Source organism: Crocodylus siamensis, chromosome 5, assembly GCF_052110815.1.
Source record: "Crocodylus siamensis isolate JL-2025a chromosome 5, ASM5211081v1, whole genome shotgun sequence".
In the NCBI taxonomy this organism is placed as follows: domain Eukaryota; kingdom Metazoa; phylum Chordata; order Crocodylia; family Crocodylidae; genus Crocodylus; species Crocodylus siamensis.
In genome coordinates this window covers 95,423,417-95,446,343 of record NC_143399.1, presented here as the reverse complement: position 1 = coordinate 95,446,343, position 22,927 = coordinate 95,423,417, and the positions used below count along the sequence as shown (strand labels likewise).

General features: G+C 42.8%; 1 protein-coding gene across 4 annotated transcripts in view; it reads right to left on the bottom strand.

Moving 5' to 3' along the window:
* Positions 1–22,927, bottom strand: part of TRIO (trio Rho guanine nucleotide exchange factor) — a 394,215-nt gene that overhangs the window by 46,577 nt on the left and 324,711 nt on the right. For all 4 annotated transcript variants that reach the window (XR_016442705.1, XM_090049848.1, XM_090049849.1 and 1 more), the window contains 2 exons: positions 3,234–3,526; positions 1,644–1,814 (listed from right to left, as the gene is read on the bottom strand). Coding sequence is in view for 3 of the 4 variants with exons in the window: in XM_090049848.1 (XP_089905974.1) it covers positions 1,644–1,814; positions 3,234–3,526 (464 nt within the window). In the remaining variant the exon portion in view is untranslated. The remainder of the gene's footprint in view (positions 1–1,643; positions 1,815–3,233; positions 3,527–22,927) is intronic.

The window sequence follows — 22,927 nt, the reverse complement described above, 5'->3', positions numbered from 1 at the left end:
CAATCAAGGATTATCTTCAGGTTTAAAGCCACTTGAAGTATACCATTCAACATGGTACTAGAGATCCAATATTACACTAAAAAGGCTGCTCTGAATGGATGCCATGTTGCAACAGTAGAGGGTGTGGTAGAGCCACACTATGGATTCAATATAAAGGCAGTATAATGTTATTACCAAAGTTTTGATATTAACTTTAGCATTATCCCTTGGCATAACTACACTTGCAGTGTAAGTTAAATCTATATAATAAAGATAATAATCTGGGACAGTTTTAAAGTTTATTTATATTACACTGGTGAAGGAACCAATTTTGAAATACTGTTCTCATCAACACTATTGTTACCTCAGTATATGCAAGGTTAAACAATCATCTTCTACCTAGTGGGAAAAACCCCAAAAGACTACATAAGATCAGAAGAAAATAAATCTTTAATTGAATTTCTGCAGTTTTCCTGTGTGTTTATTCATTAATATCAGTATTCCAATAGTTTCCAGTTCAGAAAACATACAGGAAACTAATATATGCAGAATATGGAAAAAAGTCACTGCAGTTCAGGAAATGATTGTTTAGAGGTGATTGAGATCCTCAGGAGAAAATGCCATGAGTGCAAGAGAGAGAGGAAAAAAACCTGCCAAAAACATCTGCTTCATTCAAAGCTGTGAGTAACTGCCAACAAAATTCACTCACAATGAGCTCATACTATAGGTTTCAACACTAGTATGTTTTAAGCAGCACAGTGGGAATACAAGGATATTAGAAGAAAAGTCTGTGCTGAGAAAATCAACGTTTCAATTTTCATATAATTATTTTCAGGCTTTTTTAACTATCCCATAAATCCTGACCCAGGTTGAAAATTGAAATAAATGGCTTCGATCTATGCATGAGGATGACTTCTTTTTTTTTTAAGCAACTGTGTTACAAGACAATAAGATTCATTTGTTGAATTTACACATCTACTAGAAAATGACCAAGTTTGCATTTTCAGATTCATTCTTTTACTCTCAATCTAAAAGGATGCCTTCTGCTGCTTCTTTCTTTGAGTATTTCTGGGATGCAAATAACTATTGTGGAGTCATAGTAGAGGGAAATTCATTACAGACACTGGGAAAACTATGGTATCTCTTAACATATAAGCTATTGTACCTTTATTCCTAATTTCAGTCAACCTGTGTATATGAAAGAAGATACACAAAACATTTCAGAGGTGAGGCTAAAAAAAAAAAAAGATTTGTTTGCTGAATAATATACAGGGTAAAAGGGTTTCACTTCAAAAAATCAATGGCTCCCAATCTTAAGTTTTCCCTGCTTACAAAAAATGAAGTCACTAGAAAGGGTGCATGTATTAGGCATGTGTTTATATGTTCATAGGCACACAAAACAGATGCCCATCTCCGTGTTCAGTGTAAGATCCTTCTGAGCTTGCCTATAAAATACTTCTGCTTTGTACTCGACTGTACAATTGCATACGATTTATACATTTTCTCTGTAGCCAAACCCAAGCTGCCCCAAAATGACACAAAGAGGCTTTAAACATTTCAAGATGACACACATTTAATGCAGTAGTGCTCATTCTTAGATAAGAAAGAGTTCTCTTTGATGAAACTCTCTCTGCTTATCAATTTTTTCCATGCTTTCCTTTTACCTTGTCATCCTGGGAATCTGGCTGGAGTAGACTGTGTTGCTGAATTGCCATTGGTGGAGGGAGTGGTACAGCATCTGCTCCTTCTTCACCTTCCTCCTCGCCACAACTCTGCATACCAGAGGAGGAGGATTTGGAGAGTGTGCCACTGCTTAGCCCCTCATTTCGACCTCTCTGCAAAGATCAAGGCATTCAAACTTCTTTACCTCCTTCAAAGGACCACAAAGTAGATCAAGCCCGACTACTCAATGTTCATAACCCTCTCGACAAGTCTAGAAATAGCTGAAAAGATCTCTTCAAAAGAAAAGGCCTGGCTGCCAAAAATCTAATCCCTTCAAAAGCATGCAATTTGCAATAGCTAGATAGGTAAGGCAGCCAGGAAACATACAACTCTTACAACATTCTCCCAGGCAATCTCAAGAAATATGGACTGGATGAATGGACTGAAGGTAGATAGAAAATTGACTAAAGCATCAGGCTCAGAGAGGAGTAATTAATGGCTCAATGTCTACTTGGCAGCCAGTATCAAGTGGAGTGCCAAGCATTTGAGAAGAGCGCCAAATTATTCCCAAACTTGCGGCCCTTACACCTTTATGGTGCTAAGTCCTGAGTCCATTTCTTGCTAGTTGCTACTGTATCCCCTAATTGACACATTAAATCTAATAAAATATGCCAGATATCTAAGTGTATATTAGATACTAATAATTGATATTCTATATAATTAACCTGAGAACATTGGTAGGTGACCTGGCCACAAGATTACCTGTAATCTGGGTAATAAGATTATTTAGATAATATAACCAATAATTAGATTTAAAGGAAGTAAAAGGTGAAAAAATACAGCATAAACCTGTCTGTCTCCTTGAATACATTAGGATGGCACTAACTTCAACCTGGGCTATGTACAAAACTGAAATTTGGTCCAAATGGTATCAAAATGGATCCAAGGACTATTTATATATGAGAGTTATGAACATGGGGAAAAATCCAGTAGAAAGACTTCTCCACTCTCTTTGCTTTGCTTTTCCTGAATGCTTATGCAGGTATTATTTAACAGACGCTAACCACCCTTCAATTAGAGAAAGCGAACCATTTCCCAGGACAATCCACCAGAATACAGCAAACAGTCTGAAATTCCTGCATTTTAGCAATATCTGGCCTCAAAGGAGTTAAAAACAAACAAGCTAACACATGCCCTATGTCTCCTTGGTTCTTTTGGAATGGAAAGGAGGAAAAAGAATCATGCAATTTTTCTTGTTATCAGAACATTAGTTCTCCATACCATGAGAAAGTGGAGCTCTGCCATTGAATAGGAAGTCCAGAGATTTTCCTTCCCTCTCTTTTCTATTTTTAAATCAGAGTGCTTTCTTCACTCAGTCCTACTATTTATTCAAGGGATCTGTGAAACTGAAGGGAGTGCTAAACCTGAGACAGGTGAGTTGTAGGAGATGCCATATTTACTTTGCCTACAAAAAACAAAAAGGCAAAGGAAACTCTACCGCCAGGCTACAGTACCACCTAGCATACCAAAACTGAGAATCCAAGTCATGTCCAACAAGCATAGGCCACAAAAGGTTTGCCCCAAACACTCACCTCTTCAGTAGTTTCATCCTGGGGTGTAGCAGCACTGTCATCAGAGTCCTTCTGAGAACCAGCATCAGCACTTTTGCGCACCTCCCTACTCTTCTTATGCTTGTGTGCCAATTTTTTAACATGCCCATCTGCCTTTCCACTGCTAAGGCGCCTCACAGGACTGGTAAGCCATTTCCTTAGGGTGTTGCCAGGACGTTTGGGACCTGGTGAACTCTGTGCACCAATCATATGGGGCTGTAACGATGTTACTGAGGCAGGAGGACTGGCATCATTACTGGAGACTGAAAGAGAGTCTGAGAATAGAAAATGAAAAATATTTTAAAAGCTGAAATATTAATGATTGAGCAATTTAAAAGCAAGAGAAAAGTTCAGTATTTTATAAAGCTGTATTTAGAATTGACTTGAGAGGAAATAGCACCCAAATCTGTTCATATCTGCATGACAACAAGCAAAATCTGACTGTACCTTTCATGTAACATATTAGCTGGAAAAGTGAGGTAGCAGAAACATAAACCTTCACTTATAACATTGCATTAACCATGGTGCATCAGATCATTGGATCAAGACCTGTGCAGTATCTTCCTCCTGGGTGGCTACATAGTGGGGGAGCAGGAAGCTTAAAAGCCCCTTTGCAAACTTGAACCAGTGTTTTTGCAAAATGACCTACCAGTTTGTGTGCTCAGCATGTGATATCTACAGAGATCTGGGTTTGCTAAAAGTGATGAACACTTGCACACTGAACACAAGGGCCCTTCAAAGTATCTTAATGGCGAAATCAATTTAGATCTCAGCTGTTGACAAAATAAAAGACCACCCACATGAAAGCAGACATTTTCAAGACCCATAAACATCTAATTAAATAATCATGCATTTCCCCTGCCACTGGTGATTACAATATGTTGTAATGTATTGACAAACAATTACTGTGTTAACTATTTTGGTATAGAGTACAAATTCAACAAAGCATTTAGAGAACATGTAGGATGTATTTTATCTTAAATGCACATTATTTTTAACTCAGCCATTATTAGTCAAGCATTTCAACTGATAATAAGTAAAACCTCCTATTGTTCATAAAAATTACATATGCCCTGATTATTTTCATTACAATCATGGGAATTAGATTTTTTTTTGAACTGCCTCACTTCCCTTCCACTTACAAAGGACAGGTGCTGATAGACTAAATAGAATAAATTTAACCAAAATATAAAATCAATCCTTCAACTCCTGGACAATCAAGGCAGAACAGTAGATCACGCATTTATCTACAATGAATCATGGCAAAAACTAGGACAGCACCCTCTGAGACCGAGTGCCACCGATCCAGCTCCATTACATAAAATGGTATAGCTGCAACATACAATGTAATTGTAACAAAGCATATCATTAGGAGTAGTGCAGTGGCTAAGTCAGGAGTACCGTGTACCGTGATCAAGTAGCAGGATCGTCAGAGGCTCTTTCTCCTCCCCCCTGCTCCCTGGGCAGAGCTCCTCCAGCACAGACTTGCAGACATAGCAGAGTCTGCTGACTTCCCCTCATCTCCCACCCCCTCCCCTCTCACCACTTGCTGCTTAAGCAGGGATCCCTACCTTCCCTCTCCCACAGCACAGATCATAGCCAGCATGTGGTATGCTAGCTAGTGCTGTATAAGGCTCTGGCAGAGGCTGCAGACACAACAGGGTCTGTTGGCTTCTCCCTGCCCTATCCCCACTCCCTGCTCAAGCAGGAATCCCCCACTTCCTCCCTCCCATCTTCTACAGCACAGACTCCAGGCATGTGGTGTGCTAGCTAATGCTGAGAGGTGTCTGTATGCATGTCTCTCCAATTTCACTGGGGCAGGCAGGCAGACAGAACAGGGCTTTTGGAGCTAATCAACAGGTCACCCCTGGTAAGCTGTTTAAGAAGAGTATGAGGTAATGGGAGAGAGGCTATTGTTTTGCTAATTGGGTGATAAATACTTTTATCAGCTCTGGGCTATTTTGCTTGCCTGTCAGTTTGCTGCAGACAGTATGACAAGCAGGGAGGGAAATTGAAAAGTTCTGTATCATCAACAGATGCATGCATTGCACCCCCCACCTTGCCTCAGAGTGCTAGCAAGGGTCTGACAACTCTCCCACCCCTTGTGCAGCCATTAGGGAAAATCCTGGGATGTTGCAGGCAGACCTCCTGAATGAGAGAGTCCTGCCAGGGCCTGGCCACACCCCCCTCAGCTCAACTCTGTGCAAGGGAAGGGAGGGCTGCTCTAGTGTCCTCCGGCCTCTACCTTGAGCCACTGAAGGCATGTGCCTGAATTTCCTCAGATCAAAGAGAATGTCTGTCCAGTTTCCAACCGGTTCTGGCTGGTCAAGTTAAACTAACCTACAAAGGCTGTCCCTTCTCCCTAATGACAGCTTTTGGCTAGTCAACTCTTTCCTTGATACAGATGTCTCTGATACACAAATGGCCTCCCTGCAAAGCTTCTGAGATACCTTGGGGAAGACAGGGTGCAGGGTTTGTTTACTTGTTTGTACTATTATTGCAATATTTAGACTTTTAAAGCCTAGCATCCAACTGTTTATGGGCAAAGGAGAGAGGGAAGAAAGCCACAATTCATTTTAAGTGGAGAAAAATCTAGGAGACAAAATGAAGTGAGACAACCATATTTCAAGGTGCACTCTTGAAATGGATCCTCCCACAGAGTTGAGCTGTTAGCCCTCATTATGTTAGCAGTAAGTGGTTGTACCATGTTAGCTTCCAGTTTGCAAGTTTTACTAAAAAGAATTCCTTGGATCCATTTTTTGTTAGTGCTAAAGGAAAAGTTACCAAGGGATAAAACAAACAAAGGTCAAAATGATGGACTGTGTTAGCCTGGGGTTGGCAACCTACAACCTGTAGGTTGAATCCAGTTTTCATCCAGCCTGTGAAGACTGGATATTGTTGGCAATCTGTCTGGGTGGAGGAGGGAAGGTGAGAGTTTCTGCAGTGTTTGGTTCACATTTGCTTCAGCAGCAGTTCAGTGGTGGGGAGAAGCAGTGGTAATGGCCAGGTTGGAACTATCAGCATGCCTTAGAATGAGCTGTCATTTTGGCCTACTGCTCAGAAAAGATTGCCAATCCCTGACGTTAGCTTATCAGTGTTTATTTCCCATGCAATTGCCACCCTTCACTGCACAAAATTATTCAACTGACTAAAGACAAACAAAGGAAAAACATGTAGGAAAAAAAGCTTAAAAGAAGCAAATGAACAGTCAAGGTCAGATTATCATCAACCTCTTTATATTTTCCCTGGTTCCCAAAATTTCATAAAAGTGGCAGTGTAAAACATGTAGGCTTCCTGAATATTGGTTAGGTAGGTCAAAAGAGAAGTATGTCTACCCTTAGTCCTTGAAGATCAAACTCTAGTATTGCCTTGTTTGCAAGAAAGCCCAGTCCACCTTTTCAGCAGTCCTCTATAAGCCATTTTAAAAATCTTCTGCTTTTATTTTTTTGGCCCAAGAAAACAGTTGCTCTCAATGAGTAGAGGGCTCTCTGAGATATGTTAGGATTGGGTTTTAGGGACAGGGTGCCACCTTTGCATGTCTTGAAAGTCTGGCACTGGTCCCTCCCACTGGGTGCATCAACACATGCAAGCATGTGCACTTGCAGCAGCTCAAAGAGAAGTGGTGCAAATTTGAACCAGGCCTTTTTGCTTCAGCGCATGTACTCAGACATGCACTTTCTTGTAGAGCAAATTGTGCCGCTTGGGGCAAATTAACCCTACCTGGCTCCCCCCGGACCTTCAGCCAGGGGGAACTAGAGCCTGGGGCCAGCACCTGTGCTGTCCTCAGCAGTGCCCTGTCCTGGCCGCAGCAGTATAAAAAGCCGCCCTGGCAAGTAGCTCAGGGCTACTAGCTCTCAGGAGCGTCTGGGGCCCAGCCAGTTGGTACCTGGAGACACTACCCCTTGTGCCAGCTGGACTGCAGCAGCCGTGAGAGTTCTCTGCACCCTCTACCCACCGCAACAGTCTGGCAGTTGGGGCTGCTGCTTGGCTGTGACCTGTTGTGCACCTGCCAGACCTGGATGCGGACTGCACAGCCAGTAGAGGCATCTGCCCCTCTGGGCCAGCTGCCAGTGGACTCTGGTTGCAGGGTTGGCCTTTGTGCAGCACTACTGCCATTTGTGCCCCCTGCCCAGCCATCTAGGTAGCTATCACCTGGAAAATGTTCTGGGTGTGGTGGCCTGCTTTGAACTGTCAAAGCATGTCCTCTTGGCCCCATTTGTCCAGGAGGTTAGCCACAGCCAGATGGGTCCAAGATGAGCAAGCAGGGTCCTGCCACTGGCCTCCCTAGCAGGAATTATGGTGTTCCCTATTGGAAAACTGAAAAATCCCTGATAAAAAACATCCCGAAGTCACTCTGTAAAATACCCCAAAATCCATGTTCCTCTACAAGTAAAACAAAAGACCACTATAAAGACAGAAAGCGAGACAGAGACAGCGATTAGTTGGACAATGTTTTATTGATATACCTTACAGTGTTAAAGCTACTCTCATCATAATAATAGAGTGAATCAAAATACATGTTTCATGAATTCATGAACACGTTTGGCTGCACTCCCACAGGGCGATGGCCCCCTCACAACGGGTTTGCCCCCCCCCAACAGGGGGTTCAGCCTTTTAACAAGAGGTATGCCCCCTATAGGGGGTTCAACCCCCACACAAGGGGTATGAGCCCCCAACAGTGGATTCAGTCCCCACACAAGGGGTATGCCCTCCCAACAGGGGATTCAGCCCCCACACAAGGGGTATGCCCCCCAACAGGGGATTCAGTCCCCACACAAGGGGTATGCCCCCCAACAGGGGATTCAGTCCCCACACAAGGGGTATGCCCCCCAACAGGGGGTTCAGTCCCCACACAAGGGGTATGCCCCCCCAACAGTGGCCAAATGGCTCTCACAGGGGCTACCACCTCCCTTGCAAGGCCCACATGCCCCTCCCCAGACCCCCAATTGCTGCCCCACCTGGCCCCATCCCCCACCAGTTCCTGCAGCCCCCACAATGGCTGCCCTCCCAGCCCCACCCCCCTAACTTGAACCCCCGGGACCTGATGGCTACCCCTACAATCCCAGGCACCATCACTTACAAAAAAAAAACCCAGAAAAAAAAAGGAAAAAAAAAAAGCCTCTGCTTATCTTAGAATGAGGGGTGGGGGGGCTCCAGGGCCTCCTGGCAGAGCCCCTTGGGGCAGCACAGGGCAGCAGAGGGGGAGGGGGGACAGCAGGGCCTGGGCTGGGGCCACTGGGGCCGTCACCCAGCCCCGTACTGTGCGGGTGGGGCCCAATCAGCCACACAGCACTTGGAGCTGCCACTAAGTGCTGTTTTTTTGTTCGTTTGTTTTGTTTTTTAAAGTATGGTTTGGGGGGGCAGGGGTTGGGGGCCTCAGGGGGCCGGCGGGGCTGCGAGACTGGGCAGGGTCGTCAGGGGCCCCCCTGGTTCCCTCCCCCAGCCCCCCTGACCGCTTACTCACCAGCACCGGAGCCCTGGTGCTGAAACACAGCCTGGCTGGCCATGTGTTTCAGCACCAGGGCAAGGGCCAACCACAGAGATGCTCTGGCAGCCAGAGTGTCTTCATGGAGGACCCAGCCTCCGGTTGCCTCAGGGCACAGTCCCTGGCTATGTCCTGCTCTGCTTTTTAAAATGTCTGATTTTCTCCCCGCGCTGCAAGTTTGCAGCGCTGGGTACCTTTATTTGTTGCTACATGTACCTGCTGCCGCGCCTTGAAGGGGTTTGAGGCGGGGCAAGTGGCATATGCGTGCCTGTGTGGATGCACCCACTGTGGCCTGGCACTACCCCTGCTCAGCCCTGCATGCTGGGATTTGGTATCCAATTCAGCGTGCAGAGCCTGGGGCACCCCACAGACCTGTGGGGAGCTCCATGGGCCTTATGTCATGGAGCTGTGGACCTGATCTAAGTAACAAGTTCCATCAGTGTCACATATAAGCAAAATCAAGTTGGCTGATTAAACATGGTGAACATTTCTCTAAAGTGATGTAGGCACATTGACTTTCATTTAACAAAACTGCCACTAGGTTGCTTTTGAATATGTTACTCCTAATGCTTCTATATACTTAAAGTATATATGTAATGTTCTCTCTCCTGTTTACAGTTTCCCTTGGGAGCCTTAGCATTAGCATTTTTTTTTTTTATTGAGACTGTTCAGCAATTTGTTTTTCTAGGGTTGCTGATGAATCCTTTTTTCCTCAGACATGCATTAAGAAAAAAAATTCAAGATGAGACCATGAACAACATGGCCTTCCTAAGCCAAGTCAGATGGATTACACTTTGAACATGTTTGCTTCATTTGCATCTGCTGTACGCAAACTTTCCAGCAAGTATTTTCTCAGAGTCCCATAGCTTTTACTTTACAACAAGATAAATGGAACCTATGGATGTCTTGACAAGAACTTAGAAAGTCATTACTCAGTTCTATCAAGCCAAAGACAAAATCCAAATTATTATAAATTTAATTATCTGCGTAGTACATTTTTTAGTATGAAGCTTAGTACATTTCTGGCCTCTTTGTTTAGTTACTGCTTGAGCACAATTTATTTTATTAGACAAGTCATAACCTCAAAAGAAAGTCTCTTATATTCTGCCTTTCCCCTAACACAAAGCTGAACCACATGTGTTATTCTGGAGATGAGGTCAGAGTTGACAGAAAGTCCGTAATTTTCTCCAGCCCTGACAAGCTAAAGAAACAGGCAGCATAACCCATTCCCAGAAAAAGATAAAGTTACCTCACCTCAAGTGAACAGACAAATTCCTGAAGCTGAAGGGAAAAGGGAATACTCAATTCTATTCCTAGCTATGCTACAACTGGATATAGGGACATGTGTGATTAATAACAGTTGGGGTTTTTTCTTTAAATAATCAACTGTACCCAACTAGTTGATGACCCAGAGGTCTCTGTTTCAGATTAACTAGTTCCATATTACCTTGTAATAGCTGTAATATTTAAAGGAGGCCAGGGGCACTACAAGGAAAAAAAATTCCCACTTTTTAAGAAAGCAAATCAAGTACTTCTGTGGCATTTTGTACACCATCTACACATTATTTATTGTTCACTTTAGTGAGGGCAACTTCAAAAACCACTTTAACTACCAAATCAAGACAAACAGACTCCAAGTCAGTACGATGCCAGTGAAAGCACATCTTATTTATAAGAAACCAGGAGGAAAGCACAAAACCCAAAACTGAACCCAGCTGCACACCACCTGCTTCCTGGTTAAATGAGTGCGCGAAAGCATGGGAAGAGAGAAGAGGGGCATGCTTTATTCAGACATGTCAACACACAGCACACTGCTTTAATCTCTGAACCAAAGAGATTAGGGGGAGAGAGGTTCAAAGCAGCTGTATAAATAAGCAGCCAAACTTTGGCTAATGGCATAAACTCATTTCTCTCCAGCTAAAGCGTTTCCTTTTGACTATCCATACCTAATATTTCTGTAAACCAATATTATAACATGTATCAAAGGGCACTAAATGGTTCATCTTTAACAAGCATCTATAAAAAGCAGCTACCACTTAAAGGGCAACAAAACTGCCATTGTATTAGGCCTGAAAATGTGGAATTTACCCTCTGCTCTTTGGGGGACATGAATTTCCCTTACCATGAAGCTATTGTACTTGTTTCCATGGAACTGGTTTTTTTTGTTTTTTTTAAACAGGTTCACAGAATACTGGAAACCTTTATTTATTTCATATATAAAAGAAAGGGATATTTTAATCATGTTCATTATTCTGAGTGGTACAAAGACCCTGACTTTTGGTCAACAACTTTCTCTTGCTGTTCCTGTTAAGTGGTAAGCTGTAGTAAAACATGCTCCATGACATTTTTATATATAGTACCTGCCTTATGTTATAATTCAAAATATTTTTCCATGGTTTGAAACGTAGAGTGTTCAGTGCTTCATTTCCAAAACTGTGTATTAAAAAATGGCACAGAAATTAGGCAGTGCCTGCACAATAATTAGTAATACTCTTTTCAGTATTCTACTCTGCCATCTCGGTTGTAAGAATAATTAGCTTTCTACACTGTAATCCATCACAGTCAACTTCTGCACAAACACAAAATGTTTCTATTATGGATACTGTAAAACCATACTTCCATTTCTACAACAAAACAAGGTGGTACACTGATCACTTGGGAATCAAACATGTTGCCCACAGAGATGATGTTGAACTACTGCAGCTGGTTTTTAACTCCAGCAACCCGGTCTTCTGCTGCAGAATACAAAGATGAAAAAGCTGCACCAGCTCTTAAAAACAATCTATTCTTCCTTCTCTATTATGACAGGCAAGATGGCATTTTGCCATCCAACTATGAAGTTCTTTGGACCACACCCACCTGAAGACAGCAGATCTACCATATTAACCTACTACAGAAATGGTGCCAGTGAGACGGATGGTTGATGAGAGAAGTGAATGAATTAGATGATGAGGAAATAGCAATACCTCAGAGCCTCGCAGAGTTACACGGAGAGCCAGAAATTGATAACCAATTAAATATCAAACAATGAGAAGAGCTTAAGGCCCTGATTCTAGAATTCTGGGATGTGTTCCAAAAGGTACCAGGCATAGCAAGGGGTGTTAATTACCAAATTCTGACACCACCAGGAAGGGTGATATGTGACCACTGGAGAAGGTAACCCCATCATCAACAGCAGTAAAACAAGAGATCGATCAGATGAAGAAACTAGGAATTACTGAAGAATCCCGAAGCCTGTGGAGGAGCCCGATGGTAGTGGTGCCAAAAACAGATGGTTCTATACGTTTATGCATCGACTACTGCAAGTTAAACGAAATTGCAACATTTGATGCCTTTCCAATGCCACAAGTAGACATGCTGGAGAAAGCTGACCGAGCCCAATATATATTCACCCTGAATCTGACCAAGGGCTATCGGCAGATTCCTATGGCAGCTGCAGATAAGGAAAAAACAGCCGTTGGCACTCCATGAGGTCTGTTCCAGTTTAAACAGATGCCATTTGGGCTTCATGCAGCAGCCACTTCGTTCCAGCCGTTAACGGACAGGATATGAGCATCATATCAGGGTACGCGGTAGCATACATTGATGATATTATCATTTTCTCACAAGATTGGGAGACACGTTGTCAACACCTATGTCAAATACTGATGGAACTAAAACAGGCAGGACTCAGAGCCAATCCCAGGAAGCGCACACTCAGAAAGGAGGCCGGCCCCACACCTAGGCTTTCTAGTTGGTCAAGTCGTCATAAAACCAGTGGCAGATAAAGTGGTGGGAATACAACAACATCCTTTGCCAAAGACACTTAAACAAGTGCGTTTGTTCCTGGGGTACTCTAATTATTATAGGAGATTTATCCTTGGGTTAAATCTTGGGTTACTGTCTTCCAAGAAGATGGGGGTGAGGAAAGGCCCATAGCTTTTGCCAATAAGAAACTCAGCCCCGCAGAAACTCACTACTCCACAATTGAACAAGAGTGTTTAGGTATCCAATGGGGAATAGAATTATTCCATTATTATCTCCTAGGGAGGGAATTTGTGTTGATCACTGATCATGCCCTACTATATTGGTTAAGGATGGCTAGGCTGCATAATGCTAGGGTAATGAGGTGGTCCTTGGTCTTACAAACCATTTTATTATACGGTAAGGCAGGGAGACAAAGTGAGAATGCTGACTTCTTCTCTCGCCCAGGCAACAAATAAGACAACACCAAGACTTATCTGCAGGAAGTTGAACAAAGACACCAACTCCGAAGTAATCTTTTTTTTCTTGTCTGTTTTTGTTTTTTCCTTCTTGTTTTTTGTGTTTTTGGTTATGCTGATACCCATCCTAGCAGGGGGACTATTGAACTTAGGGGGGAGGTGTGTAACAGACTCAGGCAAGAACCCTCTTACTTAGACAAGGCTGGGTCAGATTGACCCAACAATGATGAACCTGCCAGGTGGGAGGGATTGCACACCTGCAATAGGACCAGGTGATTAGCCCACTGAATGAGGCATAAAAATGGCGTGGGAAAGAGACTGTTTGCCTTTGGGCATCAAAAGAAGCATGAGGAGTAGCAATGTTCCCATACAGAAAAGATGATGACAAAGGACTCTGAGAAGAGTGAAGCTCCTGAGGTATGCAGCAGGTCAGTGACAAAGGGGTTTGCCTTCCTGGGAACCTTGCTGTGCTGACGAGTGCAGGAGAAATGGAGACTTTGGGTGGCGGATCCCTGAGAAGGAGATTGCCTTGCTGGCAACCCCTGCTGTGCCAGTGAGTGCAGGGAAAGACTGAGACACCAGGTGGCAGATCTGCCAGGACCTCTAAGAAGGAGGAATCATGCTCCTCAGTAAGAGAAAGGGGGATTGGGGTTATCTCCAAGTCTAGATCCCAGTGGGACTGTGGAAACTGGGAGTGGGAAAACAGATTGAGAGAGGGAATAGCAAGGGACTACTGCCAGGATCACACATCCACGAAGAATGAGGGACGTGGAGAGTGTATGCCGCTAATTACATAATTAGCAGCAAAGAATCCTTACCCAGCACATACAAAGTAACTAGTCTGAGTATTTCCTGATTATACCACTGACTACCTTCTGCCAATGAAGTAATTGGCAAGGACGTTGTTATCTCACCACTGTTAAACTAGAAATAAAAAACTTGCACTGTGAGCATTTGACATCAGGGTGGCATTATTCCATCCAAGAACAACAAAAAGCATTAACCTCCTTTCTTTTCTCCTTCATCCAAGTCATGGCAGGTAAGTATAAAGGAGAGATGAGGATAAGATTGACTATCCTGCTCACATGTCCTATCAAATATTTTCCTCCAGTCAAGTTGGATTGTTTAACACCTGTGCATCACCTCTAAACATTAATGTGTTTCAGGTCATGTTAGATGAGTTTCATAGGCTCAATTTAACTCATATCTTCTGGTACAATACCTGTGAAATTGCACTGAAGACAGGTCTAACCAGTGGGAATTTACCATGTAGCTATTTTAGTGATGCAGATGGTAAGAAGCTAATCCTCTCCAAGAGTAGTGACGATTCTGCAAGCTTAAACCATTAACAAACAGGAAAGAAGAAAAAAAGATTTCTGAACAATTATTTTATGCACAAAAAGGAAGCAGATTTTTTTATTTAAAAAAAAAAAAAGATGAGATTTTAGCGTTTACAACAACAATGCAGTCTAAGAAAGTTAAAAATCTCCACTGAGATGGCTTCTTCTCATTTAGGAGAATTTCACTGTCCATTCCTGATGTATTGCCTACACTATGACTTCCTGTGTGAAATCTCTAGGTTTATTTTGTGAATCATATTTGGATACCCAACAGTGTTAACATTGTGTGGCACCTCTCAGGACCCTTGAAAGGCTCTCAAGAAACCCCAAGGTGCTGGAGCAGCCTGGTTGAGGGTCGCTGGTCTACAGACTCCAGAAGTTTGTGCCACATGTAGAAAGATGATTGGCCATCCATATAAATTGCAGATACTTTATTTGGGTTATTTTCCGGGGGAACAGCAGGAGTCCTTCAGAACTGCTCCACTTCCCCGCATCACCTCGGGGAGCGAGGCACATGGTGTCAGGACTGGGGAGTGGAGCAGTTCCCTGGAGCCGGTAGAGCCTGCACCAGCCTCAGCCCATCCCTGCCTTGCCTCACCTCAGGGAGGAGCTGCTGCCTCCCTAACCCTGATACCATGTGCCTCGTCACTCCCCAGGGGTGATGCGAGGGAGCGGAGTAGTTTCCCAGAGCTGGTGGAGCCTGCAGAGCAGTTCCCCAGAGCTGGCAGAGCCTGCACCAGCCCACAGGCCCAGCCCCCATGCCCATCTCTGCCTCACCTTGGGGAGGAACCGCTGCCTGCCCTGCCTGGCATGATGAGTGTGGACCTTACCTTTGGTAAGTGCCCCACACTGGCCCTGGTGCCTCCGCCACACTGTGTGCCCAGTTCCTCTCCAGGCAGGTGTGCAGCCTTTAAAAGTTTGTGTGTGGCCAGATTTTTATTTACGCACGCACTTTAGAGGGAACACTGCATACTGGACAAGTCCTTTTCCGGAAGCAGATGAAGTGAAGTAGTGCCATTTCCCTTCTCACTTTATTAAGAACAGATACTTTTAATGAGACAACTAGGGGCTTGTGAACAACCATTTTATAAACACATTGACCCTAAAGCAGTAAAACCACCTTGAACTTTAATTAAGTTCTCATACTGTTTAGCTTCAGGGATATTTTATTAACTTTGATAATTTTTCTCTTTCCAAATATTTTACTGCTATTGTCTTATAAAAAAGTGCAGTAGGTAGATAAAAGTTTGGGGGGAAGATGACACTACAAAGCCAACAAAATATATAGAGCCTTTCAAGTGAACATATTCAAGGAAAGGCATTTGGTTTTGGATAGAAACATTGATTCCAGCATTGCAAAAACCCACCACACACTTTGCTAACACATGCTCTTTCAAAGAATGTATTATCTTTGGGCATATAAATGCATTTTTTTTTGCCCTATTATAAATCTTCATGGGCACCAGAGCTCACAAGTTACTTACCGAGCCTATGGCAGATAAATTCATCCCAAACAGATAAATTCATCCCAACCCCACCAGTCCTCAATAACTAGTAAACAGAAGTTTAGTTGACAACTGAAAGAGTCATATAGTTCATGCACAAGTTTCTAACTTCATGTACAAGAGTAACCTGAACAAAAAGAAACAACGCATGTATCGACAGCTTCAGTGCAGGCTAATCATCACACCATCGGGTTATTTTTTAATAGTGTTACTATAGGCAAGGCCAAGCACCATCTCATTAACTCAACATGGCATGTTATTAAAATATCATATACATTCTAGGGTTTGGCTACAATGAGAAGATGGGAACAGAGGAAACCGCCACTAAGTGGAATGAATATGATCAACCTCATACTATTCCCCATAGATATGTCACATGACATAGGTCTGATGTTTAGGGTGGTAAGTGCCTTTTGAATGGTTCTGCACATCTCCAAATCAAGGCAATAGAAAACAAAGGTGCTAAATCTCAGGACCAAGCAAAAGGAACCATAAGTTGTGTCTAATTTAAAGCGCATCACTAGAGTTTCTAACTTTGACTGAAGCTATTCTGGGAGATTTTTTCCCCAACGTGATGTAATGTCATTAATTAGCCCATTCACAATATCAATCTCCTGGATTGCTTTCAATAGTCACCGGGAGAGATCGATACTGATTCTGGTAGACACCCAGCAAATCTGGGAGGGTTGGTAACCCTAGGCATTACTGAGTTCCTAGCAGGAAAAAGAAAAAGTCACCTTCAGGGAAAAGATTCTTACCACTCAAAGCCTGTTATGTATGGTAGTCTCCTTTTCAAAGCAATCCTGAATTATGCCCTCCTCCCCACTCTCAATGACTGAAAAAGGAAACCTGTCAAACCTGAATGGACAAATTCCACAGATCATTACAACTCTACGTAGTCACATTTATCAAACTTTATGAAGGCACTGTTCAGCTCTGACCAAGCAGTGAGCACCTGGGAGGAAATTCTTCAGTGTCAAAAACAATTATTTGTTCTTCTCTTGTAGCCTGGCTGAAGCTGTAAACAGTGCGAGTCCTGGCCTAGTTGTAATATTGATTATGCATGTGTAGGATGGCTAGAGGTTAGAAGTCTCTGGAACGTCTAAACTTCTGACCTACTTATGGAACCGAGGCATGCGCAGTTGAAACCTTGTTATATAACAACAGAGCAGGAAAATTATGTTAGTAAGTTTATGTGGTACTATTTAATGTGACTGGTCCAAGAAAATAATGTTACTGATTGATTGTAATGAATGAATTGTGATTGGACCACTAGCATGATTGACAGGTGGCATGAGGTGGCCACCATAAAACGGGTCTCGACTGTTGCCTCAGTGCGTGCATGTCTGCGTGTGCAGTGGAGGCTGTGTAAGCTGCGTATGTGCAGGTAGATGTGACTGACGGTGCATGACTGGCTGTATGCCTGGATGTCTGTATGCATTGGGCGTGGTGGCTGAGAGCCTGAGAGATTTGTGTGGTGTTGAATCTGCCGGAGAGGCTGGGGACGATTGGGAGTGCGGGTGCTGAGTGGTGTGTGTGGGGACAAGAATAAGTCCACCAAGATGCATTTGAATTCCACCTGAGATACTCACCTTCATTTCATTCCCCCTCATAGGACAGGTAAAGTATCACCTTTCCCTTCAGAAGTCTCCAAGTACGCCCTTGAGGAAGAAAGGGTAGAAATCCTCTGTCTGACAGGGATCTGACAGCAGGCCCTGCAGCCTGGATGTCAGTGCTCTTAGCTGCCACTGCTGGTGACAGGCCAGTACTGCTCTCTGTACATATTTGTATATAGCGTTCTGTTAAGTGGTTGTTCACTAGTTCATGTTGTTATGATTGTTGATACTTTTGGCTTGTAATACAGGTTGCTTATTAACCCTTACTTGGGTGTTTGTATTCATTAACAGTAGTGTGCCTCAGGGTGGGGCTGGGCCACAGGCCAGTACTCTGAGGGATTAACCCTTTCAGGTGCAATTGAATCATAGACCCTTGGCACAGTAGAGGCCAAAGAAACCTCTGACCCTGTAATTACCATAGCCCTTGTGCCAGGCCAGTCTTCAAAGCAGGTGAGTTAAATATACATGTACCACACCAGACAGCACTCCTTATATTAAAATGACACATGCAACAACAGAAAGCAAAAGCCAGTGCCTCTTCCCTTTCTTTTCAAATTACTGTGCTCACTTTAAAGCTGAAGGCTGTCAGACACTCAATTTTAAGTATTTTTTTGAGACGCTTGATTCTTGTGGATAAAATCACTACCTCAGTGTAGCTTTTCTAGTGCTATTAACAAGTCTGAAATTCAGTCTTTCCTGTTTAAAGTTTCACATGTATCCCTTGTTGCCTTCCTGTGTTCTATGGCTAGATTTTACTCTGAGAAGTGAATGACAATTTATAATTCATCAGGCTAGGAAAGTCATCTTAGGAGACTTTTTATGAGCTTCTTTATTAGCTCTTGGGGAGAATGGGCTAGAGACAAGGAACCAAAGGATGTGAAGGCTGTCTCCTAATGAGAGAGCAGTGCTTCCAGCAGTGATCTCAAAAGTTACATTGATTTCAGAGCTCGATCAGATCCAACCTAGATCACACTTGTTTCTTCTTGCTGCCACCTTTGTACCCGGCCCTTAGACACCCTTTGTTGGGATGCTCTTTCCCAAATTTATGCAGCAGCCCAACTATCTGGGCTTATAGATGTGCAAATTATTCTGATGTTGGGTGATGGTGAAAAACGTAAGCAAGTAAACAAAGTGAATTTGGTCCATATAAATTCTTGTAAGTGCAGTTAGATAACTAAAGCTACAAATAATATTCAGTGATATAAAATCATTTCCTCCAAGCAAAAAAATGCCCAGCTATCTTCCTTCCCCCCCCGCCCTTCCTACTACTTGGCTTAACTGTTAAAGAATAAACCATTGCTTTGTAGAGCTGCTCCGTGGGTTTCACCCATAAGGCTTTCATTCCCACCACTATTTCCAAATGTAAAATTATACATATATATCCATATCCATTTGGGGACCAAAATATATATGCTGTTTAACTCCTTCTGGCTAACAGGATCATTGTAAAAAAAAAATGAAATTGTTTGGTTAAAGCTCTAATCATTACATCCTCCTTCAACTGTTAAACCAAATTAAGTTTTGTTTTCAACCAGCCTCCTCTTTACTTAATGCATCTTTATGTTTGCTGGACTGGATGAGGTTACTGTGAGAATGTATTTCCTGATATTTTTTTAAATAGGAAATCCTAACATAATCATCTTGCATTGCTAACCTAAATTAGAAAAAAGCAAGAGTACTTGGTTTACCTCTTTTCTTTGAAGACTGTACCTTCTTTGATTCACCACTTAAGAGAATCCTGTGTTCAAAGGTAGCTGACACATTTGGGATGAATATAACACAGAAGAGAGTTCAGAATAGGAACAAACCACTCATTCTATGAAAGCATTTCTGAGTAAGTAAACCTGTGTTGTGGCTCAAAACTTCTACTAGTAATATTTTGCATTACGCTTGTACTCATAGTTAGTAGGGTCGGAAGGCACCTGAGCAGATCATCAAGTCCGACCCCCTGCCATGGCAGGAAAGAGTACTGGGGTCAAATGACCCCAGGAAGGTGTTTATCTCACCTCCTCTTAAAGACCCCAGGATAGGAGCCAGCACCACTTCTCTTGGAAGTTGGTTCCAGATCCTAGATGCCCTCACCGTGAAGTAGCGCCTCCTGATATCTAGCCTAAATCTACCCTCTGCCAGCTTGTGACCGTTATTCCTAAACTGCTAGAGGGATATCCAGGGGTCTAAAAGTGGGAAAAAACCCAAAGCAGTGCATGCTCCGGCAGTATGTGCTGCTAAAATGCAGAGCTGGGCCACTTGGAGCCATGCTGCAGCTGCCAGCCAGGCTCCACCTGGCAGGATCACCATGGCTGCAGCTCCAGGAAGCCCCGAGAACCGCAGGTAAGCCTCCCCTACCTCACCAGGCAACTTGTTGCATGCTAAAGCATGCGTGGCACAGGCGTTCCCTGGGGACAAGAAGTGGCAGCACAAGGTTCACCACTGCTTCTTGTCCCCGGAAATCCAAACATCTGTACACGTCTAGACGTGCTCCTAGCGGTCTTTTCTATAGGGATCAAGAACATTTCCGTCATATTCCACCTGTTTACCACACTAGGTCTGGATGTGCTTCAGTTCTACTGAAGAGATTAGACCTATGAAGTAGTTTGGTCTAAATGAATAGACTGACTGATGTTTTTCCTTTGCTTAGGTTCCTTTTGTAACCTAGTCTGTATCAACTTTTTCCCCAAGAATAGTGGGGATGTAGTAGTAAGGGTTAAAAGTGCTGCCATCCAGAGGACATGGTTGGCGGATCATTTTGGCGGTTCAGGGGTTAGTTGTTACAATAAAGGCTTAATGAGGACAAGGAATCTCCCTGCTTTTTCCTAAGACCCACAATAACACACTACTGAGGTCCCTTCCAATCCTATTTTTTTATGATTTTTCTATTATTCTAATGCACCTTCTGCACAATTCCAAGGTTACAAAAACAAAACAAAAAAATTAAAAAACAAGCAGCTTTAAATATGTGGCAGCTTGCTTTTACCAGTGTAGCTGACTCCAGAACAGATCTTAAAGCAAACCATCTCCCTTATTACGAAAGAATTTAAGGGCTGCTGAAAGCATGCCTTGTGCACATTGACATAAATTTAACAGCAGTGGCAGGATATCTTTAAGTGGAAATCATACTTCCTAAAGAATTCCACCATAACTCAGTGTGAAGAGTCAACACTTGCCAGCAAGACTTCTGAAAAGTAATGCACTTCCCAATCTTTATTTATCAATTAGCAGAAACAAAATTGCTTGCCTGATCTAGGTTTATTACACTCGGCCTTTCAACAAACATGTTCTTTATAAAGACCCCAGGAAGTGCTGCACGTGGTACACTGCTTAACAAACATTACAGTAACAAGAACTCAGCAGAGATGGAAGAGAAGCTACACAAGCAAAGATGATGGAGTGCTTGGGGTCTCCCCAGAAGGAGCATCCTGCCAAGTGAATTAATGGCCTCAGGCAGCTAAATGCCTAAGGCTTATCAAGGGTGTTGGCAGCAAAGGACTTTGTTGACATGAGCTTGACAGAAGAAAAAGCACAGTACTTGTTATCCATTTATTCTGAAACTTGAATGGCTGAATAATCATCATTTCTGGACGTACCAAGGTTACTCAGAAGAACACTGATAGCATGATTCTGTATGACAAATACCAAACACAGGCTGGTATCCATTGGCCCCTTCAAGAAACATCAGATTACTAGATGAAGAATAGGTGTCCACTTACCTAACCTTTCAGTAAGCTAGAGTTATGAGATGCCATTCAGTTAGCAACACATGTTCTCTGCAGATGTCCATAGCAAACCAAGTGCTATTCTGGTCTATTTTTAAGTGTCCCCTGCCTCCTTTTAGTTCAATCCACAAAACCAGCCTGGGTATGAGCAGCAAGTTCTACATATCTTGGCTCTTGTTGTCTATTTATGGGACATACAGACAGTGGGTAGGAAAACAGAAAACTTCCAATTACTAGCACAGGTGGGGTAATTCTTTCTGCAGCCACACCGGTGATAGCATTTTAGATATTTGTACTAAGCACTGTTTTTCTAATGAAAAGACTGCACTTGGTCCCTGTTGACAGCTATCCTATTTTCAGAACTGAAACCACCATATCATAGTGAGAGGAACACAATTATCAGTTACCTATTACTACTATCATCCCCTGCCACCCTACCCTCACAAACTTAGCTTAACTTCTTCAGTGTTCTGCCATAGCCTACACTACCCTCATGGTCCTTCCTCAGACGATCCCTCCCGTTTGAGGAATGATTTTTTCCCTGGTCAGCATAACATCTTCTTACCAACGATAGATCTTCAAACAATTCTGAAACCGAATAACTGGTTTGCTGCTTCCAAACAACCATTTATCAGAACTGCACTTTTACTACCTCTCACTTAAAGACAGGAACAACAAGTAAATAATAAAGAATCCAACCTTCCTTGGTAGCAACTATCCTGCATAGCTGATCCTAAACTCTCCCAGTTAAGTGATCAGGTGATTAACACGTGCAAAAAAAATAACAAAAAGGTAACATTTTTCATTTCTACAGCTTTTCTTCAAACAATGTAAATGCTTTCTTTTCTGGAAGAGCCTTCTCAACATTCTCCCAGATTTTTACAGAGGTAACAGCTGAATTGAATATCTACTACCCCTTTGTTACAAAAGCATCCTTTTATAATTCTCCACCAATTTGATTATTTTTGGGAGAGGGAAGCAAAAAAAAAAAAAGTCCATAAACATGATATACTACAATTCCCATGATTTGAAAACATCCCATGAAAACATAACTGCTTTATGGGTACTTATACCTAAGTCAAGGATCCAGTATTTACAGCTGCCAGGCTGCCTGTTGCCACAGTAGGAAGAGTTAACAGGATGAAGAGAATCCAGAGTATCAAGCTGCTTAATTCTGTTTGGCATAGTAAAAAACTAGTTGTTCCGAGTTGTTTAGTTAAAAAAAAAAAGAAAAAAAAATCATCTCCTTGCTTGCATGCCAAGGAAGCATTACACAAAACACACCTCTGAGGATGTTCACATAGACAACATAAAAAAACCCAACACATCATTAGATTCAAGTCATGCCATCTTTTAACTGTTTTAACCGCAGCTTCAGAGCAGCTCCTCTCTTTCAGGGGATGTTCTTCTCCTCTGACTCACTATGGAGCACTGCTCCAGTTTTTAACTTCACATGTGGGACTAGCCAGATGCAGTTGATTACCCTCTACCGTAACTACCCTAATTGAAGCTCAAGTAATCCTAGAAAATGGTGTGAATCAGATGGCCCTTTTTTTCTCCTCCCTCAGAAAAGGGTATTACTTATTACCAGTAAAGTATCAGAGAGGAACACAAAAGCCTCAATCAGATTAGTATTAATTTAGCTAGTAATAAAGTTAGTTTTGTGACCTCCCCACTGCTGACTGTATCTGAAGCAAGACTGGAAAACACTGAGACACAAGCTAGACATTTTCTGGTCCCTAAGAGCAATTGGTCTTCCTCTACCTTCAGTAGCTGTGCAACAGAAAATCTGTACACAGGGCTAAATTCTGTCTG